Consider the following 25,250-nt stretch of genomic DNA (forward strand, 5'->3'; position numbering starts at 1 on the left):
AACCACAAGAAGGGTCCTGAAGAGAGAGCCATCTACACATTCCTGTTTTCCGTGTATCTTATGGGGGTCTACGCATGCGTTTATCCCATCATTTCTCGGAACAGAACTCTTGATTGGGTAAGAATGTACACATCATTTATTTTATTTAATACATTTGTACACTGCCTTTCTTCCCAGAGTCTCCAAGCGAGCAAACATTTTAAAAAACCTGGCAGCAATTTAAACCCTTTAAATTTAAAACAATATTTAAAATAATATAAAAATTATTTGTTAAAAACACACATCCAAGCAAAACCAAGATAGGGAGGAAGACCAGTAACAGTTATGAGGGGTATGCCAAATAAAACAAAGTCTTCACCATTGGCAAAAGACAGCGATAGAGGGGGACAGACAACTCTCTAGGGAGAGAGTTCCAATGTTTTGGCACCACGACCAAGAAGGCCCTTTTTCAGATGGCTACCTGTCTAGCCTCAGTGGGGACACCCAAAGCAGGACCTCTGAAGATGACCGGAGTGAACAGGTAGGTTCATATGGGGGCCCCATGCTGACCCCAAGCCGTATAGAGGTTTAATTGAGCCCAGAAGCAAATTGGGAGCCAGTGTAGATGGAGCAGGACTGGAGTGATATGGTCCCTGTGACCCACTCCATTGATTATATCACCACCCCCTACAAAACCACTGAATCTGGACATACTTTTATAGTCGTTGTCTCCCCCCCCACACACACATTTTATTCTTACAAAAATCTTGTAAGTTAAGTAAGGTTGAGAGAGTATGTGATTGACCCAAGGTCACCAAGTGATTTTCATGGCTGCATAAGGATTTGAACCCTAGTTTCCACCATTGTAGCGCTGAACAGCGGCAAATTCAACATTTACAGAAATATGAGAAGAACAGGAGATCTTCCATGCTGCATGTAATGGAAACACACAGCGCATGTAGTTGAATCAGTGTAACTCACCATTCCCATTGGAAAGGAAACAGAAGAAACACAGTAATTTTTTAAATATTTCATTGAAGAGTTAACAATAAGTAAAGTTAAGAATCAAGCTCAGCCCCATTTTCCCTATATATTTGCAAGGTTAATGCGTGTTTTGGTGTATCAGATGCCGCGTCAAAATTACATTTTTCAGCAGCCAATTTTATATCCTGCCTCCAGTTTCATTAGTGAATTCACTCCTACATTGTCCTGCCCGGTAGATTGCAAGTGGGAATGCCTCATCAATTTAACCAGAAACATCAAGACAAATGTATGAATAAAATTTCCAGTATTCGGACAGAGCTCCAAAACCCGCTTGTCAGCAGAGAAATGCCATTAAGTCCTTAAGGAACTCATTAATAGATTAACATTTGGATGAGTAATTATAGCTGGGCTGGAAATAAAAATAAACATGCCCGCCTTAACGTCACCGCTTCTCTAAAGGCTTGGCACACACATGGAGATCAATACTATAAAATATCACCGCTGGAGTACTAAGGTCAAGTTGATTATGTCAAGAGTAGGTATGCTTTATATGTATATGTATGAGTGTGTGTGTATTTGTAAGTTTGGCTGGCTCAGATCATTGGGAATGAGTAGTCAAGGCCAAGACAAAAGAATGTTAATGCTTTTTAATGGCTGTAGGTGATCCCCTGAATGGGCAATTCATCTGAAGGGGTAGATTCGGGAAAAGCTGTACTCCAGTGAACATCTGTAAATCTGAGAGAGGAACAAGCAACTTGTATTTGGATAGGAGGGAGAGTTAAGCATTTGTTGTTAGAATTAGTTGGAAACCAGGGTGCTTTTTGAGGGGATGAGGGGTGCAAGTACCTCTCTGGGGATCTAGTACAGGCTGTGTTGTCTGCTCATAGGAGCAGGGTTCCTTTACAAAGACACACCATCTCCAGTGGTGATTCATCCAAAGGTAACTGAATCAGTGGCATCAACATTGGAACTTTCTGCAAATTGAGAACTTCTGTAGCATAGGGCCAAACTACAAGTGACGAATGACACTTGAACGGCAAGTGTATTCCTCCCTGTTCACTTGCCCTCCACTTGCTCTCCACTCGATCCACTTGCCGTTCAAGTGTCATTTGTCACTTGTAGCTTGGCCTATAGTGATTAAATGGCTGGGCTGCAAATTAGCACTCTGCTGGTTTGAATCCCACCACTACCATGAGCTCAGCAGGTGGCCTTGAGTAAGCCACTCTTCTCAGCTGCGGCTTCCTAGCTGTATTGTGGGAATAATAATAACACTGACTTTGTCTGCCTCTTTGAGTGTGGCACTAACCTGTCCAGAAGGATGGTATATAAGCACGCTTTTGTTGTCGTTATTTTTATAAATTTCTAACCAGGCTTTCTTGACTGTGGATGTTTATGTGGTCTTCAAGGCCACCATTTTGCCGCTTGTGTCCCAGTGCAAGATCTACTGGTAGCCAAAAACATCTTGATACTTTCAATGTGCCAAATCTGAATATTGAGGGCCATACTAGACATGACTTCCATAAAGCTGTTCAGGAGTCCCCAACGTCATGCTAATTTGGCCACATATGTTGGCATTCTCAATGGCTGATTGCAATCTTTTAGAACTCCCTTCTTCCATCAGATCATCAAAGCCTAAGCAATATTTCCCAGAAGAGATAGTTCTATTTGTTTTTTCTGCAAGCAGTATAGCAATTCTATATGCAAAACACTGGTTTGATGTCAAGGTCATGGCAGAACTCTTTCAGAGTGCGTAGGATTCTTGGCTGGAGAGGCTCTCTCTCTCTCGGGCTTCAGAAAGGCGTTACAAGGCATCTGACTTTCTTTCCCTTCTTCCTTGACAGTATTAAAAGTTATACATATATTCATATTCACATACCCCAGTCATAGGAGCCCCGTGGCACAGAGTGGTAAGCTGCAGCCCAAGCTCTGCTCACGACCTGAGTTCGATCCTGGCAGAAGCCGGGTTCAGGTAGCCAGCTCAAGGTTGACTCAGCCTTCCATCCTTCCGAGGTCAGTAAAATGAGTACCCAGTTTCCTGGGGGTAAAGTGTAGATGACTGGGGAAGGCAATGGCAAACCACCCCACAACAAAAAGTCTGCCAAGAAAACGTTGTGATTTGACGTTCCCCCGTGGGTCAGTAATGAATCGGTGCTTGCATAGGGAACTATGTTTACCTTTTACCTACCCCAGTCATAGGCAGTTTTTATTAAATTGTGGATTTTATCCCCGTATTGCAACTGGGCTGATTGAGGCTTAAAGTTGGGTCCTAAGTACCACCAGTAGAGTGAACCCTTCCCCATCCTGCTCCAGCCCCATAACCCTCTCCAATTCCACTTCTGTAGGGTCAAGGAACCCTCAGGAACTATGTGGGGGCAAACGAGGGGCTGCACTGGGTGGAAGGAAGCAGAGGGGAGGACACAGAAATTTCCCTCCACTCCTGTGCCAATGGAGATGCCATTCTACAGGTCTAAACACTGTTACTGCAATGGAACAACATCTTAAGATCCAACTCTTTGAGTCTACTAGTTTTCAAAAGGCTACCTAGCAAGCGTAAGGCTGGGGTCAGAAAAGAGCTGGGCGATCCTTGGCTCACCACCATTCATATGCTTTGCAATCCCAGTACCCCCAACTATGCTACCACAATGTAGCAGGTGAGCTGGGGGTACCTCCCTGCCCCAGTGGAATGGCTAGAGTTGTGCCCCAACCGTTGATCAAAGGGATGAATGGCCTCCTTGCAGAGGGACTTGGATCATTACTCTGGACGGTATATGCCGTTACCCCATCACAACAGAAAATAGGACCAGACAATTAACTTGAAAAATTTCCTTTTATTTTAGATATAACCTAATATTTATGCCTGTGTGTGTGAGTGTGGGGGGAAGGGGGAAATCTGCTCTCCAGAAGGAAGCCTTTAATGTGTTGGGCTAGCGGAACAACAGCTATTTTCGAGAGAAGAAAACTGAAATATATGAAGAGTGACGGGACTGTAAAATTCACAAATGGCAAAATGAAGTCATCAAGGTGTAAAAAGATGTTAAGGCTTTGAGATTTGCAATTTTCCTATTGAAATGTCCTCATTGATTTGTTACAAATACTGTTAACCCTGTGTTTGGAAAATGGCGGGGACATTATCGCTTGTGTTCTCATTTGTAATAAAATAGATTAACTTGCTGTGAAATTTTAACTAGACGGAGACACAACAGTAGCTACCTAATGAACCACAGCTCATTGCTGTTAAGTAGCTTAATAGATGCATACTGATTACGGGGCTGAAAAATGGATCTGTTTACTTGCAAAGAACAAACTACTGGCATATATTATGGCAAAGGATAGCCGCAACTGCCTTCTGTGCCGGCTCTTGGAAATAAAAGAGTTTCTCAGCCAGTCTGCAGAATCTCATCATTGTGGTTTCATTTATTCAGACAGGATAGCATATTTTGCTAGGAGGATTGGGCCACCCAGCAACCTCATTACTACTACATATATAGGGAAGACCAACGCTCCCCATCAAATGCTCATCTACTAATAATGTTTAGTTAAAAATGATGTCTTACTTGTTGCATTAGTGGTTAGTGAGTCAGATGAGGATTAAGGTGACCCATGTTTGAATCTCCTCTCTGTCATCGAAGTTTGTTGGGTGACTTTGGGCAAGTAACTTTTACCTCTCAGTGTGACCTACTGAATAGGGTCGTTGTTGTAGGGATAAAATGAAGGAGGGAAGGATGATGATATAAGCCACTTTAGGTCCCTACAGAGGAGAAAAGCAATGTATAAATGTCTAAATAAATATCATAGAGGTTGGGGGAATTCCTAGCGTGTCACTTGAGACAGTGATGCAACATCCAAGTCTTTACCAGGAAGTGATGTCACTGCATCAATCAATGCTCCCTCTTCCCATACGCCACTACCCAAAAGTTCTCTGAACTGTCAGGGGCAGACTTGGCAACTCTCCCTTCAGCCATATACATACACACCATGCATGGGTTCGTTGCATGTTTTATTTCAATTGCAATACTTTGTTTCAGCATAGTTTTAGCTCTGTATCAGATTTCTGCTTATTTTCAAATTTTCTGCCGTTCAGTACCTTATTTGCATTGGTTATTGAATGACCCAGCTGTAGATAACTATGTAATCTACCTTAAGTCCCAGTGAGGAAGGTGGACTATAAATAATGTAAATAAATAAATAAAAAATAAAATAAATGTTACGTCTGAGTCATGCATTCAGAATTATAGAATCATAAGAGTTAGAAGAGGCCTTGGAGACCATTTGGGCCAGGCTCCTAGCCAATGCAGGAACAGCCTAAAGCATCCCTGACAAGTATGCTTCCGGCCGCTCTTTGAAGACTGCCAGTGAGGGCGAACCCACTACATCCCTAGGCAGCCAATTCCACTGCCAAATTACTGTTAATGTGAAGAAGTTTTTCCTAATGTCTGGCTGGTACCTTCCTTCCTGTAGTTTAAATTCATTGTTTCGAGGCCTATCTTCTGTTCCTTCCAAAAGGAACAGCTCCTTTTCCTCCCTAAGTGGCAGTCTTTTTCATCATTAAAGAGAGCACTAATGCCTCCTACCTCTCTTCTCCAAACTGAACATTCCCAAGCTCCTCAGATGTAATGCCATTGACAACCACTCTTTGGTGTGGTTATCCAGCCAGTTCCCTACCCATCTAACCATCCTCAACTCCAGTCCACGGTTCTCCAGTTTATCCATCAGAACATCATGGGAATCTTGTCAAAACCTTTACTGGAATCGAGATAAACTATACATTCCCACCATCCAGTAAGCCTATCACTTGATCACAGAAGGAGATGAGGTTGGTCTGACAGGACCTGTCGGGGACAAATCTGTGCTGACTTCCCCATATCACCATGATGTCCGTCAGATGCTTGTAGACTGATGCCTTTAATATCTGTTCCAGTGCCTTCCCTGGGATAGAGGTCAGGCAGATTGGCCTGTAGTTCCCAAGATCGTTCTTTTTCCCTTTCTTGAAGCTTGGCATGGCATTTGCTCTCCTCCAGTCTTCCGGCACGTCACCTGTCCACCCAGAGGCCAGGAAGATGATCAACCAAAGGTCTGCAAGTTTTTTTGAAAGTTCTTTAAGCGCTCTTGAGTGCACCTCATCTGGCCCAGCGGATTTCCTCACATCCAATGCAGCAAGGTACTTCTCCACAACTTCTCTACCCATGTCAAGCAGCAGCCCCAAAGTCATGCCTTGTGTACGACCATCTCTAGGTGGGCCTGTTCTCTCCTTCAGGGAGAAAACTGAGGCAAAATAGGCATTGAGCGTTTGTACATTCTCTCTGTCCTCTGTCAGAGTCTCTCCATTTTCACCCAGCAGTGGGGGTATTGCCTCCTTTATCTTCCGTTTGCTCCTTATGTATCTGAAGTACATCTTTTTGTTATGGTGACCCCTCCTGGCCAGTCTCAGCTCAGTCTGAGCCTTGGCCTCTCTGACAACTGTCCTACAGTGCCGGACTGCCCCTAGATACTCTTCCTTGGATGCATTACCTCTCCTCCATTTCTTGAACGACTTCTTTTTCTTCCTTAGCTCATCACAGAGCTCTCTGTTCACCCACATTGGTCTCTACTGCATTACCATCTTGCTGGAATGGTGACAGCTTGAGCCAGCAAGAGCCCTTCACTCGCTCCTTCGCCTTCCAACATTCTTATCCATGGAATAACTCTCATTATATCTCTAACTTTATTAAAGTTTGCCCTACTCCAGGGGTGGGCAATTCTTTTGGCTCGGGGGCCACTTTGTGGGAGCGGAGGTTAGCGGAGGGCTGCACCTTTTAAAACTCATCACCGAGTTTACGTTTTTTCGGAGGGTTCATGGTTTCACTAAAATTGGAAATTTATAGATTTACTGTTGCAAAGACAAAACTGAAATTAACCAGATCAACCGGAAAAGCGCGTATCTACACTGCGCATGCGTATTGACGTAGCCGTCCTAGTGGAAAATACGAGATGAATCTTCGGTCGCGCACGGGAAGGAAATCTCGGTTCAAGGCGGATTTTTATGACTGTCTTGGCGGGCCACAAAAAACTCTGTAGCGGGCCGCATGTGGCCCGCGGGCCGCAATTTGCCCACCCCTGCCCTACTCAAATCTAATATGTGCATTTGGCTACAAACTTCAGTTTGTACTCCACAGCAAAAGGAATTCTAGGAGGATCACTTCTCCCTACGGTTCCCACCGCCTTTACCCCATCAACCAACTCTTTCTTGTTGGTTAATATCAAACCTACTATGGCTGAGCCACTCATTGCTTCCTCCACTATTTGAGAAATATGTTGTCAGCTAGGCAGGTCAGGAAGATGTGTGACCGTAGACACGTAGCAGAGTTGGTCTCCCAGCACACTTCAAGGAAGTTGAAGTCTCCCATAACTACAAGATCATGTTTCTTGGATACTCTATTAAGCTGTTCATGGAGGGCGGAACCCACCTCTTCTCCTTGGTCAGGTGGTCTGTAGCAGACCCCAACCACAATACTGCTCGTCCTTCCCTCCTTTATCTTCACCCAGACACTTTCCACTGGGCTGTCACTCTTCCAGTATTTCCTGACAAACCAACCCTTTCCTCGCATACAGCACCACTCCACCTCCTCTACGACGCTCCCTGTTCTTCTTGAATAACTCATGCCCATCGACAACTGCATTCCAGTCATAGAAATCATCACACCAAGTCTCTGCAAGGCATTCAGCTCTGCTCTCTTTTGAAAAATAATGCAAGTTGAGCCTTCTTCATGCCTCAAGTGTAGTGCCCAACTCACACGATAAGTTATGAACATAATGGAGAGGCTGTCCCTCCATGTGAGGAAGATTGTTGCTCAGTGAGTGTAAGAATTAAACCTTATAATTTGGAGTACTTGAAAATGCTACCTTTATCACACAGAAGCAGCTGGAAATGGCCCCATTGAATCCACGGGTAGGATTGCCAGGCCATGTCCTGCAACCACCAGAAACTTTAGGATGAGGACATGGGGTGGGGGGTTGTATTCACTACAACATAAGATGTTGGGTAGCTCTAGGAATCACTGGAATTCATAGTTTCCTAGAGCTGCATGACATCACTTATGGAGAAAAAACTGACTTTGCAATGTACATGACACTGACACATTCTCCCACCACCGCTCAGAGCAGGTCAGGACCCTCAGATGGGTTCTGGAGCCCGTCTTATATGTCCTGAGCCCATATAAATCTGCCACGTTTTTGTTTGTTTTGCTGCTGCTTGGAAGAATCTGCTGAGGGTAAAATGGAGAAAGGAGAACCATGTATACTTCCTTCAGTTCCTAAGACAAGGGGTGGCATAAAAATGTGACTCATAGATTTCTGTTGTAAGCTGGCTTGAACCCTTTGGAAATCAATAGGATACAAATGTAAAAAAAAAAATAGAGCGTTAAAGACAGGGGTCATTTCGTAGAAAAAGAGCTAGAGGAACTCATTAGCATAACTCGTTAGCATAACTCATTGGCACATGCCACGCCCCTTGACATCGCCGGAAGTGTGTCATTAGCAAAACTGGTTTGCATATGCCACACCCCCTGACATCACCTATCCTGGCTGTTTTGGACCCGAAATTGGGCCCAAAATGGCAAAAAGGGGCTGAAAATGGTCAGGATCAGGCCGCTGCTGAGTGGGAGAGTGATCCACCACCCGTCAGAGGCCTGATCCGGGCCGTTTCGACCCCAATCCAAGCTGAAACGGGCCCAAAATGGCCGAGAGTCAGGTGAGCGGGGCCACCTGACATGTTACCTCTTTGGGAACTGCTGAAACTACGTTCCTGTACATTCTCCCTCGAAATGAGCCCTGGTTAAAGGTATAAAGATTTTAAATAAAAAATTATACAACCAGAAATTCCCTGAATCTTTCTTAAAGATCTTTGCCAGTTTACGCTTACTAATCCAAAGACAACTTTTGTACCCAATTTTTTTTTCAACCAATACAATTAGTTAATCATGGCTGCAGGAATCTTGCAGATTACTGTAAGATAATGTACTAATATTATTTTTTTTGTTTTCATTTAAATCAAAAAGGTTCTCAAGATAGAGAAGCATGAAAAGGCTGTAATAGATTCCTATCTATTTAAGCTTAACAAATATTTTTAATTAGCAGGCTAACAGTAGAGCAATTAAACGCTTCTCTTAAGTTTTATTAGTTATTGTATGTTCATTAAATAAGAGGTACTTAGTTTTAAAAATCCATTGAGGATTCACTACTGCATAAAAGATATACATCTGTTACATAGTGTTGAGGTCCACTAGTTATTGAATGCATAATAACTATTCTATTAAAAACACATTTCAGGCAGCATTCCCAGTGAAAATGTGTTTTGAATAAACAAATGCTATGTATGACAATAAAGAGGCTCTGTTCTATAGCTCCCTGTATTTACTGTTGGAAATGTAGTCCAGAGTACAAGCTTGAGGCCTACCAAAGGTCACTGAGACTTGAAGTAAAACAATTGGGGGCAAATCCTAGGAGTGTAACCAAAAGACAGGGCTAGGATTGCATCGGAGGTGGGTCTTAGGGTAGAACCAAGGCTGTTTTCACACATTTTACCAGCTGCAAAAAAACCCGCAAAAATCCCAGAACAATGACGTCTTCCTGTTGTGATTTCTGGTCATGACGTTGGTTTGTGCCGTGATTTACGCATGTGCAAAACTTCCGGAACCAGGGGCGGCACCATTGAGTTGGTGAGGTGGGGGCTGCAGGTGCCACGGCGCCGGAGAGGGTGGTGGGGGTGGAGGCGTGCACAGCGCCGCCACTGGCCAGCCCCGTGCCACCGCTGCCGCCGCCACATACCCCCGGTGGGCACAGCAGCCGCGGGCCAGGGACTGCAGGCGGAGCGCGGGCGGCCTCCTCGCACCACACCAGCCGCCCGCCGGCCAATGGCCCCGGTGTCACTGTGTGATGATGTCATCACATAGTCGGGGGTGTGCGCGCATGAGGATGGCCTCAGGCGCCAGTAACAATGACGTCTTCCTGGCACGATTTCCCATCATGACTTTGGTTTGTGATGCGATTCATGAGCGAACCTTGGATGCACGCCCGTTCCTCTTTCCATAGGCTCTGTCATTGCTTCCCTCCATTCCTGTTTGGAGGCAATGCACAGATTATTGTGAAATTACCCCCTACACCCCCAGTAGCCTTATAAAACAGTAGTGAGGGGGGAAGGTCCTTTGCAAAAGGTATGTTCAAGCATTACATTCAGTTTAAGATACGTGATATAAGTATCTTTGGTGAGAGGACTCATACAGACAATCTGGACTTGGAGAGTGGAGAAGTCCATGGTATCTTTTAGAAAGCTTTCAGTTCTACTAATCTATATCTTTAAAAAAGATACATGGAGAAAAGCTACCTGCTTGCATTGACTCTGATGTGACTTTTGGCTATAGTTATAGCTAAATAAAAACCCAGTGCATTACTTTACTGATGACTTCGGGCTTTTCCGCACACAACTTATTTCTGACTCTTTTAGCAGTCAGTCCCCAAGCATTGGAATCAGTTTGAGTATGGTTCTTCCACACATCTGCCCTCCCTTTGCCTTTTTCCAGTTGCGAAGTCAATTTGTTTTGTTCTACACATGCCTGAAATAATTTTCAAGTGAGGATTTTCAAGTGAGGGTACTGTCATCAGTGGGAGCATCATCGGTGATGTTCCAGCACCACCATTTCTTTACTTTTTGTAAAGAGAGCCAGTTTGGTTAAGAGCACGGGACTGTAATCTGGAGAGCCGGGTTTGATTCCCCACTCCTCCACTTGAAGCCAGATGGGTGACCTTCGGTCAGTCACAGCTTCTAGGAGCTCTCTTAGCCCCACCCACCTCACAGGGTGTTTTATTGTGGGGAATAATAATAGCATACTTTGTAAACTGCTCTGAGTGGGCATTAAGTTGTCCTGAAGGGTGGTATATAAATTGAATGTTGTTGTTGTTATATGCTTATAATGTTATATCACTATGAGTGCTTATTTTTTTAAAAAAGCTTGAAAATGAACACATAGGGTTTGCATGGGGAAGCCCAAAAGATGAGCAGCTCCACCACTTATACCTAAGTGCCCCCACTCCATAGTCCAAACTGTAGAGTCCTGACTGGGCTGACCCAGAACCAAGGGTTGGAGGCTAGCACCAGCAGGGCAAACTGACCTCTCTTTGGAAGGAGCCTGAAGCAGCAGTGGCTATGTGCTTTTCAAACTCTGTTGCTTTTTCTGGTGCCAGAAGAGGCCACCTGCCTCCTCTGGACCCCCAGGGCTTTTACAATTTTTTTAAAAAAAATCATTTTTGTAGCATTATAATGACCTACCATTGTGAGAATATATGCAGTAGATTCTCTAAATTCCCAGCTTGCATTTAAGCAAGTCTCTAGCCCCTTCTCTTGCAGAGATGTAAGGAAAATGTCATATCTCCCAAATGGAACTGGCAAGAGACTTGCTTTTTTTAAAAGAAAGAAAGAAAAAGAAAGAAAGCTGGGAATTCAGAGAATCTGCTGCATTTATTGTTACAAGGTAGGTCAATAGAACAGTATGAAAATGAAGATTTTCTATAAAAAAAAGATAGAAAACAAAACCAAGAGGGGGGAAAGGAAGATGGGGGAGGAGTGGTTCGATGGTGATGAACATCCAATCATCGAAAAGTGGATTGGAGGGGGCTGGGAGTCGGTGGGACGAACAAAACTGCAACAAACATTACACATGAGATAAAAACTCAAAAGTGGCCTCCAAAAAAAGATCAGAATAAAAGTGGTCTCAAAAGAAAAACGGGGAGAACCTAAAGCAAAACCTAAAGGCAAAAAAATGTATGCAGAAATCAGGATAAATTGAAGCAGCATGGGGCCAGAATCAACGGGAAAAAATCTGTGCGGAAAACCCCAATGTCTGTGTTTCTCTGTGAATCAAGATATCAGTCCTCATGTTAATAAACAAAGTAACCAGTTAGCAAGAAGTCAGCGACTTTTATTTTGTGATTCTATGGATGTTTTCAAGCCTATGTGGTTTATCAGTATTATGTAATAGGAACTTTGGTTGTCTTTTTAAAATATTATGTGGGATCTGTAAGCTTTATACTTAATCCAGTCAAATAACAGCATTAGTTTTATCCACATTACAACAGTTTCTCTAGCACCTGATATACAATACAATCCTTTGCAGAGTTACTCCAGGCTAAGCCTATTGATTGCAATGGACTTAGACTAGAGTAAGCTTGAATAGTATTGCGGAGTTAACTTGCTAAGTACACGCTGTGCTTAGATTTGTTTTACGTGACTCTGCCATTGCATTGTGCAAAGGCAAAAACAGTACACACCGTATTCAGCTATCTAAAAATCTCTTGTTTTCTTCTGATTTTAAAAAGCAAGTTTCTAATCCTTAAGATGACAGTGCTAAATTTAGTAGCATGTAAGTAACACCTGATGGAATCTTGACAACCGGCAATGGGGCTTCAGTGCCCTGTTCAGGCACCCTTAAATAACAGAGCAATGATGCAAAATTAACAGCCCTGCCATACAGTCTATGCTAAACAGAGTTACACCATTCTGAGCACATTGATGTGAGTGGGCTTAAAGGTGTATAACTCTGCATAAAATTGCACTGATAGGCATATTTGCATTATATACACAGGCAGTAGAAAAACTTACATTTCTTGGGGTAGAACTTGAATTAATTTGATGAAGAATTTCTAGTTACTGTCTGGATATAGGGTTGCCAGTCCCTATACTCAGGCACCCTCTGTGGGGGCCCTCACCAGGCAGGGCATTAGGTGGCCGAATGCTGAGCCCCCCCCCCCCCCCGCCAAAGATCACAGATTATCATTAACACCCTATGGTTATGGGGTAGACTGTTACAAAGCAGAGTAGACTGTCCTGTCGATCTCCTTCTTTAAATGCAAACGTTCTCTCCAATGTAAGGCTGTAAAACTGAAAAGTTATCACTATAATTGTTGTTGTTAGATCGATCAGTTAAAAAACTGTTGATCAGTTTAAAAGTAACTCCCAATTGATCAGGCAGATTTAGAAAAAAACTTCAAGCATTTTTAATTTACGTCCTTATTACGTGCTTTATTGGCACACTGTTAATAAAGGCATACTTCTGCTTCACAGAGGAAGGAATGCCTCTTCTAAAATATCATCTACTGCAATACAAGCATATCAGGTAAAAGCAAAGCATCTGTTATTTTTGCTCACATGCACGTTAATGCATATTGAATCAGGTAGTGAATGTGTTAATCTCCTATGGTTTTGTTCATTGTGCCATTGTCCTAATTATTACTACTTTTGCACAGGCTATACACAACACTGGGTATTCTCAAACAAACACCAAAGTTGCACAAAGATGATTTTCTTTTTGGTGTGTTTCTTTTTGAAGGAGAGAATTCAGGACAGCCCTTCGCCTGCCCCATCTGTGGAAGAGAGTCAAAGACCTGGGAGTCATGCCTCTTCACATCAAAGCAGTAGTGTTTCCAGTTCTCCGTCCCAACTTGACAACACACCCGATAGAATTGGTTGGTACCCTACTACTGTTGGCTATTCTCATGCCACTGAATTCTGAAAGAGCCTTACGGCAAATGGGAGCAGCTGTGGTAGAAAACATGCTTTGCATCTCCAGTTAAAGGAAGTCAGTTGTGGGGAAAGATCTTTCTTGAGACTCAGAAGTGCCACTGAAATTAGAAAACATTGATCTAAAGATACCAGTGGCCTTACTGAGTAAAAGGCTAGGGAGGGGCAGTGGTTCCATGCATTGCATGCAGAAGACCACAGGTTCAGTCCCTGGCATTTCAGATTAAAGGATCTCACATACCAGGTGTAGGAAAACACCTTTCTTTACCTGTGACTCTGGAAAGCAATTGCTGATCAGAGCAGACGGTACTTAAATAGATGGACCATCTCAGTGTAAATCCACTTCATATGTTCAGATACTAAAGGCAAATTGAAAGAAATGATTGAAATGAGTACAAAAGAAGTTGTTGTTAAATTATTCTTATGTTCATGTTGGGTTCAGTGCTGAAAAATATAGAATAAAGATAGAATAAAGATTTTAAAAATGGGAGAAAATATTCTTAAGTAAATTCTCTTAATACCTGCATTTGCTTGTACATCTCCAAATATATTCTTTGATTTTTTTTTCAGAATTCCCCTTTCAGTATTCCCTGTGATGGATATTGTAGGGTTCAGGGAATTTTTGTAAAGCAAATTAATGTATTAGTGTACTGACTTCAGTTAATATCTCCTTTAAGTCCTTACCCATCCCTTAACAGAAGATAAAATGTGTATTTTTCTAATGCATCCTTAAAAGTTGAATTTCAAGGTTAAATTATAAAAGTAAAAATTCTGAAAAATTTGCCAGAGTTTGTATTGATGGTACATTTTGTTTCAATTCCTGCTTAAGGCTTTAGAGGGAAAGCTGCATTTCTTGGCAGAATGGAAGAACTTTGTGGTAGAATTAGCTTAAATAATAGCTTTATTGCTGGTCATGTCAATCCATGTTTCTGTGGTATCAGTACTCAACTAGTGCAAATCAACACAATGCTAATGCTCTTACAGTTAAAGAAAATGGATGTCAGCCTGCAGTTGCCAGGCAGTGCCTGGCAACTAGCACGAGGGCTATGGGTGGGGATATGGGGGGTTGACAATGCTGGCTACAACATAGTATCACTTCCGTGTTTTTTTTTTTTTAAAGAATGAGACCTGGGTAGTTCTAGGTATTGCCAGAAACTCTATGATAAGATGCCGTATTTCATTTCCAATTTTTTTTACTGGACATATGCTGCATGGATGTAGGTGGGAGGGAAGAAGAACGAGTTTTTAGGCCTGGATTAAAATCCTCACAAGTGAATGGTCTTAGGTGAAGGCAAGCCTTAAGAGCCACTGAGGGCTATATTCTGAGCCAAGGAAACATGAACTTTGGTGTGAAGATACAGATCGGGTCTCAAAGACAAAGTTATTTAGGCAGGTGTGCCTAGGAAAGTTCTTGCAGGTTATTTTGCTGGTATTATTTTGCTGGTATTAGGGAATCTGTGTTTTTTGCTACTTTAGAGGTAGCGTTGTGTTTTTATTATGTTGAGGTAGGCTTGAATTAATATTGTAACAATTGTAACATCAGGAGAAATTCCAGAGGAAGAAAGGCACACATTTCACTTTACATGGTGTGTGGTAGAGAGGAGTGACCAACTTGCTTTTCTAACACATGATTGGCAATATTGACTGCATAATAATCTGACCAGAATCCTGAGGATCAGTTTTGAAAAACTGTAATCCTGCTCCTCCTTGCACGAGCTCATCAACAGCATTAAATACATCATATATAACTTAGCGTCTAAAATAGTACTACTTGGCATATTTATGGAATTTACAGGTATCAGTGTCTTAGTTCTAGGGTTGCCAGGTACCCCCTGGCAACTGGCAGGGGGTACATGGGGGCTTACTGGGTTACAGAGACACTAGTGACATCATTACATCACCAGTGACACACTGAAATCACTCCCCTTGAGCCCACAAGTGACATTAATGTGTCATCAGGGATATCGAGGACGCTCTGGAATTTGGGCAAAACTCTACCATAGAGTTTTGCTCAAATACCAGAGCATCTCCTGGTGTTGCACTGATGTCACTTCCGGGCACAAGGGGAATGACATTAGCACATTGTGATACTGTTGACATTACCCTTCATTTCCCACTATCGTTGCTTCCATTGGCAGGAGAATGATAAATAGAGATGGGCACAAACCATGGGCCCAAAGTAGAGATGCCAAACCCACAGTCAGAGATGCCAAACCCACAGGGAGTCTTCATCAGGCTCTCCTCCAGCCACCCTCCAAGTTTGGCAAAGATTGGATTTCGGCTGTCTGAGTTATACACCCCCAAAGCGGCTCCCCCCAGGAAAGTTCAATTGCCAATTGACTTGCATTGGCTCCATTGAAATACATTGCAGCACCAAAAAGCTGCCATGAAAACGTGGGATGGAGGGGAAGATTCTGTAACTCCATCCCACGTTTTCATGGCAACTTTTTGGTGCTACAATGTATTTCAGTGGAGCCAATGCAAGTCAATTGGCAGTGGAACTTTCCTGGGGGCAGCCACTTTGGGGGTGTATAACTCGAAAATCCGAAATCCAATCTTCACTAAACTTGAAGGGTGGCTGGAGGAGAACCTGATGAAGACTCCCTGTGAGGTTGGCATCTCTGACTATCAAGGGGGCCGTTCTACAGCCCCCGGTATTGACAAACCAAACAAACTAAAGTTCGTCACAGTTCATCAGAAATGTGCTCCCACAAACCGCTGGTTCGTGAACCATGAACCGGCCCGGTTTGCCACAAACTTTGGTTCATATTTCGGTTTGTGCCCACCTCTAATGATAAACCTACTTCGTTCTCAACAAGCAAACTTGTGTACATAGCCAATAGTAGAAAGAGCGAACTGCACCCTATACTGCCTTAGCACATGTATTTAGTTTTTGCCATTTAAAAGGAAGGAGAAAACAAAACTTGAAAATACAAAACAATTTGTAGTAAGCAAAAGAAAGTATATTATTGGGGCAGAAAGAGTGTCGTATAGACCCAATAGAACAAGCAATGAAAATTTATACTGTTGAAAACGCTGGATTCGTCAGTACTTTATAATAATCAAATACATTTTTGCATATGAATTGTGGACAAGTTTAGTATTAACCTATTTTCAAAGATTAAGCAATAAACAGGTATTTGAAAATACGTTGTATATGTCTACAGTATCCAAAGGAATTATTATTTAATATTGTAGTTTGGTTTAAGTAAAAATCTTCATATTAAAACATTTTGATGAGTATCATCTTGTCTTAAAGAGCATGTCATTCATTCTAAAAGAAAATTTCCGGAAAAAAATTTAATTGAAAAGAAGTCCTCGGGGAAAGAGAGCTTTATTTTCGTAAAATTTTGCAGTTGTTTCCAGGCCTTCACATCTCAAAGTGGGTGACAAATTGCAGCCAAAACATTTTTCCAGCTGCCTTAAAATGAGCATGTTACATTTTAAAAAGTCTGTGATGGCAGGCATTCATCAAAACCTAATGTAAAATATGCATTTTTTTTTTCAAATGGGGTTGGGAATTTTTTGCATTCTCTCTAATCTGTTAAGTGTGGAGAGCGTAATGTTTTAATCAGCAAAAAAAATCGTAAGCAATCCAAAAATCATAAAAGCAACCACATCTGACTGGTTTTGCAGGTGCTCTATTAAAGAATTACTTTTTCAAAGGCACATATTATTGTCTTTGAACTGTCATCCATCAGTTTGGGCTGTTAACCATCTAGCTGTGTATATTTCTCTATTAACTGAGAAGAATTACAGTTAATTACCATTTCTTTAAATCCTCTGGTCTATTAAAAGCATTTCTCATCCAAAATGATTTCAATGAATCACTCTTGTTAATTTGTTAACTTGAACATTTCAGAAGAAATCGCTCTCAGCTCACTTGCCATTTTCCTTCTCTTCCTGGCTTGTTTTGCCTTGCGCAGGCAAGCACATTTGCCCTTTATGTATGAATTAGCACCTTTGCTTAGGGTTGCCATGCCCGAGTTGGAAATTTCCTGGAGATATGGAAGTACTGCTTAGGGAGGACAAGTTATGGGGGGGAGGGACTTCAGCGGGCTATAATGCCATACAGTCCACACTCCAAAGCAGCCGTTTTCTCCAGGGGAACTGATCTTTGTTGTCTGGAGATCAGTTACAAATGTTTCAGGAGATCTCCAGACTAGACATGGGCACGAACCGCATTACGAACCAAAAAAACCCATGAACCGCCCAATCTTCCATTCATGATCCGGCGGTTTGTGAGCGTCCATGGCCAATGAACCAGCGTTCATTAGAGGCGTGGTTCGGTGTGTTCTTCCGCGGTTCGTGAAGCCAGACAGTCAGGCACCATCAATCAATTCCCTTGGAAACAGAGCTAGGGGAATGCCTGAACTCTGTCTGCACTCCTTCTGTCACCCTGGAAACCCGAATGGAAGCCCAGCTTACCTTGATTGTCAGGTCTTCCTTCCAACCATGGAGCTGCAAAGTGGTTACAACTTGCGAGAAGACACCCGAGGGAGGGAGGGGGAGGGGGTGTTCTGTAGCCATGGGCACTCGAATCTCATCCCTGCAAACCCTGATAGGCAGCTCTGACAGCCAACCACAGACCTCCTGTGTTGCTCAATGGGACCTCAGCTTATAAAAAGCAGTGGGCTCCCAGGCTGGGTTTCACTTTCAGCGAGCAGTGGAGTGTGACAGAGCTGTTGCTTGCTACTTGCTAGTCTTTGGGGAGAGAGACAGAGAAAGTTTAATTGGAGCTTGGATCCCTATTGCAATCTTGACCAAACTTGGGTAATGGCTGGAGGAGAGCTTGTTAAACACTTCCCGGGAATATGGGCTCTCTAATTCCAACGGGGGCCGTTCTGACGCCCACAAACCATGAACCTCGAACCGGTTCGGCAAAGGGAAAAGTTCGTTGCGGTTCACTGGTTCAGGTTCGTCATCGGCACCAAACCACGAACCACTGGTTCGTTAATTTTTTTTCGGTTCGTGCCCATGTCTACTCCAGACCCCACTTGGAAGCTGGTAGCCCTGTCTTTGCTCCCTAACATACTGAGCATTTGAGAACTGTTCATGCACAAGGTGCATTTAAATACAATACAAAGCCACCATTTTCGTCCAGCTTGGATTTTTTGGAACGCATGAGTATCGTTGACATCATGGCCATTTTTAAAAAAGTGAATGGTAGTTCCTGGAAATGTGTCTTTTTAAAAAAAATAAAATGTATTGTACAATATGGTGTCAACATTGATAACTGCTCAATACAGAAAGACTAACAATAGCAGAATAGGCTACATATACAGCCTACTAAAACCATACAAACTCAGCATTATTGGACAGACATTTAGAGAGTCCACAGATGTTTAAAAAAAATCAAATCTCGAATGGATGGATTTTCTGGAACCGCTTCTTGCTGCTGGAAATGTGTCTTTGATTGATCTGGTGGATGTACATTTGTGCGTTCCTGTGAATGGATGCAATTTTTTGACATAGAAGATGTTGCCTAGGCTCTCCTTTTGAAAATACAGCCATACGTTATCTCATACACTGTAGTACATCTGTGAACTGTTTGTAGTGGTCAGCGTTGAGCATTCTGATTTCTCTGGTTGTGGCATAATGTAGTTTAATTTTTATTTATCAGCTATCTTTGAGCACCATGTAGGACATAATGTAGTGCAGACAGGTGCCCCTAATGTAACTGATAATACAGAAACAATTATGGAACCCAAGGTGTTGGATGTAACTTGACATTACACACCAAGCTCAGTGAGATGTAAGACCATTTGAAAGGTGTTCCTCGTGCAGTTTCATAATGCAAAAACAAGATATTGATGTGCTAAAGAGTACCACTATGAATGACCTCCAAAAGATCTTACATCTCATTGGACCTTTTGCTTAGTCCCCACTTATGCCCAACCTCATGGGTTCCACAACTGTAAAGTTCTTTGTGTAGGTCATGCCAATGTATTATGGAGGTTGACCCCATGTTGGACGGGATGTAGTAAATTCTAGCCCTCGTGTCATTGTATCGTGAATACAGCTGTCCATCTTTGATTTACATTTGTGGGAAGGGGTTGTTTTTAATATTGGCAAATACACAGTCCAGTGGTGCCATGCTTTCTCTCTTTTTCTAACTTTCCTTCAGCTATGCTGTCGAATACTAGAGAAGGCGAATCTGTGGATCAAGAGTCTGGTCCCAACCCAAGAAAACTCTCCAAGGAAAAAGGTAAATTCCTCCCATGCTTCTGCAATGTCAAAAGTATCTCATAATAAATTAAAAATTGTGTTGTTCACAGTCACAGTATCTGCTGTACAACTCGTGGTCGTTTCTTCTGCTTTGTGTGTACTGGGCCTGAGAATCCACAGACTGCCCTTTTCAGAAGAAACAGCAATTGGAGGATCACGTGTAGCACATTCCTCCTGCATTCACGGTCAAATGTAGTGATGACTCAAAAGGGCTAGTCTTTCAATCTAAACTCGTTGTTATGTGTATGAAATGAAAGAACAGAGGAGAAGCAGCTATACAGTCCTGGACAGGATAAATTTGTTATTCGCAAATTAATCCACAGTTATTTAGAACCAAAACAGATAAGACACTTGACGTGTGGAGGACACGTGTCAGTTTCCCATAAGGTTTCATGGTAAGTGTCGTGAGAAAGAACCTCTAGGCATCTTTCTAGTCTGCTCGGTTCCCTCTCACTGCTGCCGGCTCCCCTTGCTCTCCTAAAAGCACTCCATGGCCAGAGGAATGTGGGAGGCAGCAAGGGGGAGCCGATTGTGCCGGTGGCGGTCAGAGGGAGCTGGCAGCAGTGATAGGCTCCTTGCCCCTCTTGCTGCGACCAGCGCACTTGACTCCCTCTGGCTGCTGAATGCATTTAGGGGAACAGGAGGAGCGTGCTTGCGGGAAACTGATGCGTGTCCTCCATGTGGAACCTTGCAGGAAACTGACACGTGTCCTCCACGTGTCAGGCATTTCGTCTGTTTTGGCTCTTAGTTACTCTGTGCAAGTGTATGTTGCTGTGTCAATAAGAGATTCCTGGGCGTGCCATTTTCTTTGCATAATTTTATGGCCTTCCTTCCTTCTCCAGGTGTATCTTTTAGGTGTAACTTTCACTAGGGAGCTTGTGGTGTTCACCGTGACTCAACAAACTGGCTGACAGTTGCCTCTCTGACGGCAGCGCAAAGAGGATTTTCTAGAACACCCAGTTTTTGCTGAGGCAGTTTAGGCTTTGCAAATAATTACGGCAAAGCTATCTAGATTCACGCTTCACAAGCCACTTATGTATCAAATAGGCAGTAGCCAATTAAAGCAAATATCCATGTCTGTCCTGTATCTCACACGCAGTAAGTTGCCCAGGCATTTTTTTTTTGCTACACATATTTTATTTGTCTCGAACACTGGCCCCGCTTTTTTAAAACCCTGCCAGTTTGTCTTTACCAAGGCAAAAATAATAATGTTTATTCCTGCAAAGGTTCTTAAAGTTATTATTAAGGTGGTATGTAGTTAACTCAAAAAGATCAACATTTATTAAGTATGACAAGTCAGCAGTTTACACAAGCATGGCAAACATATGTTTTCACATCTGGTTTGAGTAATATCATCATGATTTAAAAAATGATTTATAGTTCTGCAGGCTATAAAACGCCAGCTTTGCTGTAAGTTGAAATTTTTCAGACATTGAGCAAATTATGGAAAGCAGATATTTGGGCCGGGGAGGGGGCGATCGGTGACCTGCTCTCTACTGTAATTTAGGCAGCTGTCCTGTGACATTGAACTTAGGGGGACTGACTCCCAAGTAAACATGTGCAGGAACAGGCTGCATGAAATGTCAGCATTCTTTAACGAAAGGGCAATAAATTACCATTGTAAAATGCAACTACATTTATTAAGTAGTGGTATATCTCTGTTAACTACATAACTGCTTGTATGCTTCTGTCTTCTGTATATTCATTAGCTCTGCATAAGCATGAGATTTTGCTGTTCTATAGCAATGAGTAGGTCAGCATATTACCTGTGTAAAACCCAACCATTATTTTATTGGTACATCTCTGTGACAGAAGCATTCAGTGCTGCTGATGTGCCTTTGTTCCATCTGTGCCTAGAGAGCAGCAGGCAAAGGGGAGTGAGTCCCTTTCAGAAACACCAGGACATCTCCTAGGTCACACGTTGTCTTTGATGGGGGCCCTGTGGCTCACAGGATTTACCCTGATGCATGTGTTTGTGCTTTCCCCCACAAAGTTGCTGGCTTGAATCCCATTTGTCTCCATTGAGGAGGAAGTTGTAGGAAACTACGAGGTGAGGGACTGTAGAACATATGCCCCCATGAAAAGATCTTTGTAATGCATCTCTTGTTAAGGGCTCTCAGGCAGCAGAAATCCCTATGGAGCATTAAGCCCTAGCTGCCTGTAAACATGCAGATTGGAAAGTACGGAGTTCATTGCCGTGTCTTCTGTGCAGTTCCATGTGAACACTTGATGAACAATAGTTACAGGTAGATTGCAATCCTGTTATCATTGTTGTGTCTTCTGTGCTGTCTCACATGGGAACAGCGCATGAGCATGGCAGCCAGCGCATGCTCAGTTCCCATGTGGGACTGCACAGAAGAACACTCGGTGAACAAGAGTTACAGGGAGGTGCAATTCTATTTTGGATTGATCAAGGATATAAAGCAGTTTTGCATTTCATATGTCCCACTTTAGAGAGCAGGTACTAGCAACCAGCCATACGACAGACAAGTTGGGCTGCCAGTCGGGCAGACTAAGCATTCAAATTCTAACCTTGCACCAAACTTTGAATTTTTGTCATTGAATCCCAAAGTATCACAGGGATGGAAGAATCTCCAGTTTTAATAACCGCCCCCCCCCCTTCTTGCTAAAAGTCCTCTCTGCCACATTTAATGAAATTCAGGCGGATCCTCAATAACGGCTTTTTGGCGAGTGCAAGATCGGTTGCAAAGGGAGGAAACAAGCACTGCTTGACTTGAGTAGTGCTCCTCTCGTGATTCGTCAGATCCAGGCCTTCAACATTTAGACTCAGCTCCAGTGATCTGTGACCAAGGAGCTACGTGCTCACCATGCTGAAATTTAATTTTGCTGAATTAGCACCAGACTGTTCTGTCGGGGCAAAGTAGACAAAAAGTCAAATGTTGCCCCTGTACAAGGTTTATCCTTGCTTGAAACTGATATGAAAGGCATGAACATGTAGTCTTGAGGTGTGGTTTAGGGTTACGTCTATTACAATGCGTGATACCTTGTTAGCAGAACTGCTGTGACCTGCACACTGAACTTGAAAACCGCTAAGGGTGGGGAAATGAGAGGATACTCAGTCCTCAGCCAGCCCTGATCACAATATCAGGGAGATTCGGTTTCATGTTACCTTGCGCAGCAGAGCAATGGTCCTCTTGATTGTCTTCTCCTCTTAAATATTTTGTGGATATTCTTCTGCTTGTATGTAAACAGAATCGGTTTAGTATTATCCGATTGACAGCGCAATCCTAAGAAGAATTACTCCAGTCTAAGCCCACGGAAATCAATGGGTATAAACTGGATTGACTCTTCTTTGAATTGCACTGTGAATCATTCAGCTGTGCATAGGCAAAGAAGTAACAGCTCCTTGGATGCCTCTGCGTTTCAGAAAAATGTATGCACCACCATCTTAAATACGCTTCCAAACCTGATTTTAGTTAGGCTGATTAAATGAGTGCAGAGACCTGCCTCCCTGACTATAAGCCTGAAGCAGGGGGGACTACAAAAATCTTTTGATACCAATATAGGATAATTTGTGTTGGGATTGATGTGACAGGGTTCATTCTTGAGCAGGGATTTCAAGCTTCAGCATACTGAAGGAAAGTGAGGAACTGGTTTAGCCTTGTGGCTCGCTGTTGTGGCTAAGAATATGAGTGGTGTGGTCTTTCAGCCGGCAAGCCACAGTCTCTGATCTTCAGCCCCTTTCTAATGAACTGTGGTGGTAATTAATAATCCTACTATCCTGCCCACTTTATGCAGAGCCAAGGAATAAATTCCTAGAAGAGTTTTTAATCGGTTTAAACTCTTCATACTCTGAGAAGTTGTTTTTTCTCCTGTCTAACACTGCTGCATTTCTCTCTCTTTATTTTTTTAAAGTTTTTATTGGATGGGTTAACATATATCACTGATAACATTCAATTAACATCTCCATCCCATTTCGGTTCCCCCACCCATTCCCCCCCTTTTTATAATAGACTTCCAACAGTTTTCCAACCCCCCCCTATTTAAATTGCAGTCTATCTGCTGTCTCTTCTATTAAACTATATTTAACAATAAAAATCCCTTATCTGTTATTATCTATTGTTTAAATATTTCAACTACCGGCAAAGAACTACCTTCCCCCTTTACAACTTATCCAAAGACCAGATTATCCCCTTCATGTACTGCTGCATAGAGTCTCTCTGGTCGCCTTAGCAGCCAAGAAAATCCGGGCTAGAGTTGCGTCCAGAGACAGCAATGGTTTTATGTGACTGGCATTTTCTGCCTAGATCATTTTTATTTTTTAATATTTGTACATATGTTTACATGCTAGAGTGTTTTATATGTTATATCTGTATGATTGTAGTGGCCTTTGGCCACAAACAATAAAATTTATCGATGGTTGTTGTGGGTTTTCCGGGCTGTATTGCCGTGGTCTTGTCATTGTAGTTCCTGACGTTTCGCCAGCAGCTGTGGCTGGCATCTTCAGAGGTGTAGCACCAAAAGACAGAGATCTCTCAAAACACTGAGAGATCTCTGTCTTTTGGTGCTACACCTCTGAAGATGCCAGCCACAGCTGCTGGCGAAACGTCAGGAACTACAATGACAAGACCACGGCAATACAGCCCGGAAAACCCACAACAACCATCGTTCTCCGGCCGAGAAAGCCTTCGACAATACAATAAAATTTACCATTCAATTAATAATAATCCAGGCATAACTTGTAGGGTTGTTGTAAGGATTCCTGAAATAATGTACTTAAAATGCACTGAACACCTAAGAGAAGCATTGAACGGATGTTCATAGATCCAGAGGAGTTAGCCATGTTAGTCTGTAGTAGCAAAATCGAAAAGAGTCCGGTAGCACCTTTAAGACTAACCAACTTTACTGTAGCATAAGCTTGGGTAGGGGGTGATTCTCGAAAGCTTATGCTACAGTAAAGTTGGTTAGTCTTAACTAGACTCTACTGGACTCTTTTCGATTTTGAACGGATGGTGACAATGATTCTATAAGGCCTGGAGGAAAGAATGCCAGTGTGAAGACGGCCTCTTGTTCTGATTCTTTAACCATCTACATTGTCCAGTCGGTATAACAGAACTATATGCCAGCTGCTTCGTATTCTCGGGGCGAAGTTCCGTCAGGGTTTCTTCGAAACTCCCACACATGCACACACTGCTAAGATTCCCTCCCCTATTCACAAGCACACATACCAGAATTTTTTCTAACCAAAAGGAAGGAAGGAAGGCGGGAGAGGAAGAAGCAGATAGTATTCCTTTTCTATTTCTTTTATCTTTATTGATTTAGAATATTTATATACCTGCCTTCTGACCATCTCAGGACCCAAAGTGGTTCTTTCCTTATCTGTTTTATTTAAAAGAACTTAATTCATATTACCAAGTCAGTGGCACAAACATACCTAGTTCCTACTTTTCCCACTCCACAAGAAGTACCATTTGCAAATCAGGGTAAATTATCAAAGTTCTTTTTCGGTATTTATAACTTTGGTGAAACTGTGACTGCAGGCAACTCTCTG

At 42.7% G+C, this 25,250-nt stretch overlaps 1 protein-coding gene across 2 annotated transcripts in view; it reads left to right on the forward strand.

Annotated features, from left to right (window-relative positions):
- The window catches only part of DACH2 (dachshund family transcription factor 2), a 433,444-nt gene that overhangs the window by 346,040 nt on the left and 62,154 nt on the right, over positions 1-25,250 (forward strand). For both annotated transcript variants that reach the window (XM_054996424.1, XM_054996425.1), the window contains 2 exons: positions 13,320-13,455; positions 19,638-19,718. In XM_054996424.1, coding sequence (XP_054852399.1) covers positions 13,320-13,455; positions 19,638-19,718 — 217 coding nt within the window. The remainder of the gene's footprint in view (positions 1-13,319; positions 13,456-19,637; positions 19,719-25,250) is intronic.

The sequence above is a fragment of the Eublepharis macularius genome, chromosome 13 (genome assembly GCF_028583425.1).
Source record: "Eublepharis macularius isolate TG4126 chromosome 13, MPM_Emac_v1.0, whole genome shotgun sequence".
NCBI lineage: Eukaryota > Metazoa > Chordata > Lepidosauria > Squamata > Eublepharidae > Eublepharis > Eublepharis macularius.